Source organism: Pollicipes pollicipes, unplaced genomic scaffold, assembly GCF_011947565.3.
Source record: "Pollicipes pollicipes isolate AB1234 unplaced genomic scaffold, Ppol_2.1 Scaffold_4740;HRSCAF=5597_pilon_pilon_pilon, whole genome shotgun sequence".
Classification (NCBI taxonomy): Eukaryota; Metazoa; Arthropoda; class Thecostraca; order Pollicipedomorpha; family Pollicipedidae; genus Pollicipes; species Pollicipes pollicipes.
Genome location: NW_023596545.1, coordinates 2,785,120 through 2,787,985, shown reverse-complemented (window position 1 = coordinate 2,787,985; position 2,866 = coordinate 2,785,120). Strand labels below are relative to the sequence as shown.

Sequence of the window (2,866 nt, the reverse complement as noted above, 5' to 3'; positions counted from 1 at the left end):
CTCCCTTCCCCGTCTCGATGGTTGGTCTGCTGTCCTGCGTTGCCGGACTGTCGCGGTCTGAGCTGGCGTTAGACGTGTTTCTCAAGCTTTTTTGCAAGCTAACGACGTAAACGTTTTCGATGTGTCTGGAGTGGGGAGGGCTGCATTGCGATCAGAGAGCAATGATGCAGGAAACACACCGGGTTGAGCAAGCTCATGCAAGTGCCAACAAGCTGAAAACTGTTTTCATAGTTGAAATCAGACTCACCAAGCCCATGGTCTCACTGGTAAAAAAAATCATAACAGAACACAGCGGTTAGGTTCCCGGACGCTGAGTGTAGCTTATGAGTTATGCTACTGGCCATCGGTGGGCAGGGTCTCGCCTCATCACTCGTCCGTTAGCCGCTGTCGGGACCCAGCTTCCGGCTGCCCAGCTCTTCCCCGTACCCAGCCAATTACGGGCTGGCGCGGACCCACTGGCGCTCGAGTTACAGTCTTGAAGGGACGGCGCTCAGCCGCCCTCAGGAACGCGGACAGCTACACGACTAAGGTGCAGTGCTGTGATCTATCAGCATCGCTGATAAGACTCTCGAACCCTTATCAAGCTCTCAGTGCGACGCTTTGGCTTTGTTTACTGCCACTCAGTTTATGGCAGATTACAGCTATCTGCGTTATCGCTATCATCCCACCGATGCTGCAGAACCCACGAATGCTAAGTACATTCTTCATTATTATATTAACCCTTATTTTTATCAGCCAAAGCACCCACTCCATGAAAAATGTTCGACTTGCCGTTTTTCTATGGACCAATGACATCAAGGGGCCATTCCCATACACAGCTGTTACCCTCCGAAGCGCGTTTGTGCCGAAGTCTTGGTCTGATCGTTCAGTAGCTTACTTCAAAGTCAACCACTTTGCAGAGATGACATTCCACGTGGCATCTCACTCCACCCAGAGTTGAAAGTTGCACTTCGGTAAGTGGGTCATACTTGGCCAACTTGGCCCCCGACCAGACAGCGGGCGCCTACTGCATCTCACGGGGTACCGCGCGCAGGAAGCCCATGCCTTCCTTGGGGGTCAGCAGAAACGTCTCTTCGCTGTGCGGCATGGGCGGCGGCGGCGTCCGCTTGCTCGGCTCCAGCCGGTTCTCCCGCAGCACGGCAATCAATGCCACTTTCGCCTCGAACAGCGCGAAACGCATGGCGATGCAGTTGCGCGGCCCGCTGCCGAAGGGTACGAAGGCACACGGGTGGCGTTCCTCCTTCGCTTCGGGTAGGAAGCGGTCCGGATCGAAGCGCAGAGGGTCCGGGTAGTGCTCAGGGTCGCGGTGGATGTTCAAGATCGGCATCTGGACGGTTGTGCCGCGCGGAATATGCACGTTCGTGTCGGGCAATGTGTAGTCTCGGCTACACTGGCGCTCCATGCGGATGGCCGGCGGGTACAGCCGCAGCGTCTCGGACAGCACCCGGTCCAGATAGGTCATCTCTGCCACGGCGTCGTAGGTCAGCTGGCCGCCGTGGCGCTGCAGGACGTCGTCGATCTCGCGGTGGACGGCGTTCTGGACGTCAGGCGACGTCGCCAGGCAGTACGCGGCGAACGCTAGCAGCGAGGCTGTCGTGTCGTAGCCAACGATGAAGAACATCACCGACTGGCTGACAATGCTGCTGTCACTGAGGATGCGCTTGCCGTTCTTGTCCTTGGTCTCGAGGAGCAGTTGGAGAAAGTCTTTGCGCGAGTTGCCGGCCTCGCGCCGCTTTAAAGTGTCTTTGACGATCCGTCTGAAGAATGCGTTGACGCGCTCAATGGGGTCAGGTAGCAGGCGCACGGACCTCAAACCCAACAGACGGATGAGTATGGCCCGCAAGCCAGCATATCCGCGAGGAGTTTTGAAAAGCTCCTGCGCGTTCTTGGCGAATTCGGAGTTGGTGTCTTTGAACGAGTTGCAGTTGACACCGAACGCGCAGGAAGCGATATTATCCATGGTAAACCGACCGAAGCAGTCCTTAAGTTCGATCTCACCATTCATCTTCATTTGATCTTGCACGTATGCGTTCAGATTTGAGGCGTTCTCCAGGCACAGCTGAAGCATGCCCTTGAGTTTGCTGGCCGAGAAAGTTGGTGACATCACGGACCTAGCGTCCTTCCACGTTTCGCCGTTCAGCGCCAGCAATATTTCACTGAGAACTTCTGAGAGCACCAACTCGCGCCGGTCTGTAAAGTACTCAAAATCCTTGATTGTGATCCTCTGAATCAGGTCCAAGTTCCCGACGTACAGCACTGGCAAACACAGCTCAAAATAGCCGCAGATGTTCTTACCACCTTGCTTGTGGTAAAGCCATTCCTCGAACGTGACAAAGGGGGTCCAGAACGGCGGTCCCATCTCCGTGCCCCAGGGAAACCTGGCGGTCGGGCCCGACACTCCCCTGGATCTCCAGAAGTCAAAGTGCCTGGTGACGTAAAAGTAGACGCAGACGAATAAGACGGCCAGCACCGCTAACGGCAGCGGTGAGAAGAGCCAGGAGAGCACTGACAACACCACCGAACTCACCCACCCGACCATGGCGGCGCGTAAGAGGCGCGGACACGCCTCACCCTGCCGTCTACGAATGTCAACTGCCGCCGTGCACTCCCGTCTCCGACGCTCAAGGCCACCCTGGCGGCCTCCTCTCACGCGCGGCACGGAGAGATTCTGGCCCGCCACAGGCGTCCGCGGCGGCAGCCTCCGTATCGCCCCGTCACCCAAACAGAGACCAAGGACACAGCGCTCGCAGCCGGCCAACTGACGGGTAATGCTAAGTTGCTGACGCAATATTCGTGATGCAAACCGCGCGCGCAGCCATGGTGGCGCGCAAATTTTTATGCCCATACGCACACACCGCATACGCAA

At 56.9% G+C, this 2,866-nt stretch overlaps 1 protein-coding gene across 1 annotated transcript; it reads right to left on the bottom strand.

Moving 5' to 3' along the window:
- Positions 1–692: 692 nt before the first annotated feature.
- On the bottom strand, positions 693–2,664 carry LOC119098758 (putative cytochrome P450 6a13). The gene has a single exon (XM_037221786.1). The coding sequence runs from the start codon at positions 2,537–2,539 to the stop codon at positions 1,004–1,006; it is 1,536 nt and encodes a 511-aa protein (XP_037077681.1). The 5' UTR covers positions 2,540–2,664; the 3' UTR covers positions 693–1,003.
- Between the last annotated feature and the right edge of the window lie 202 nt (positions 2,665–2,866).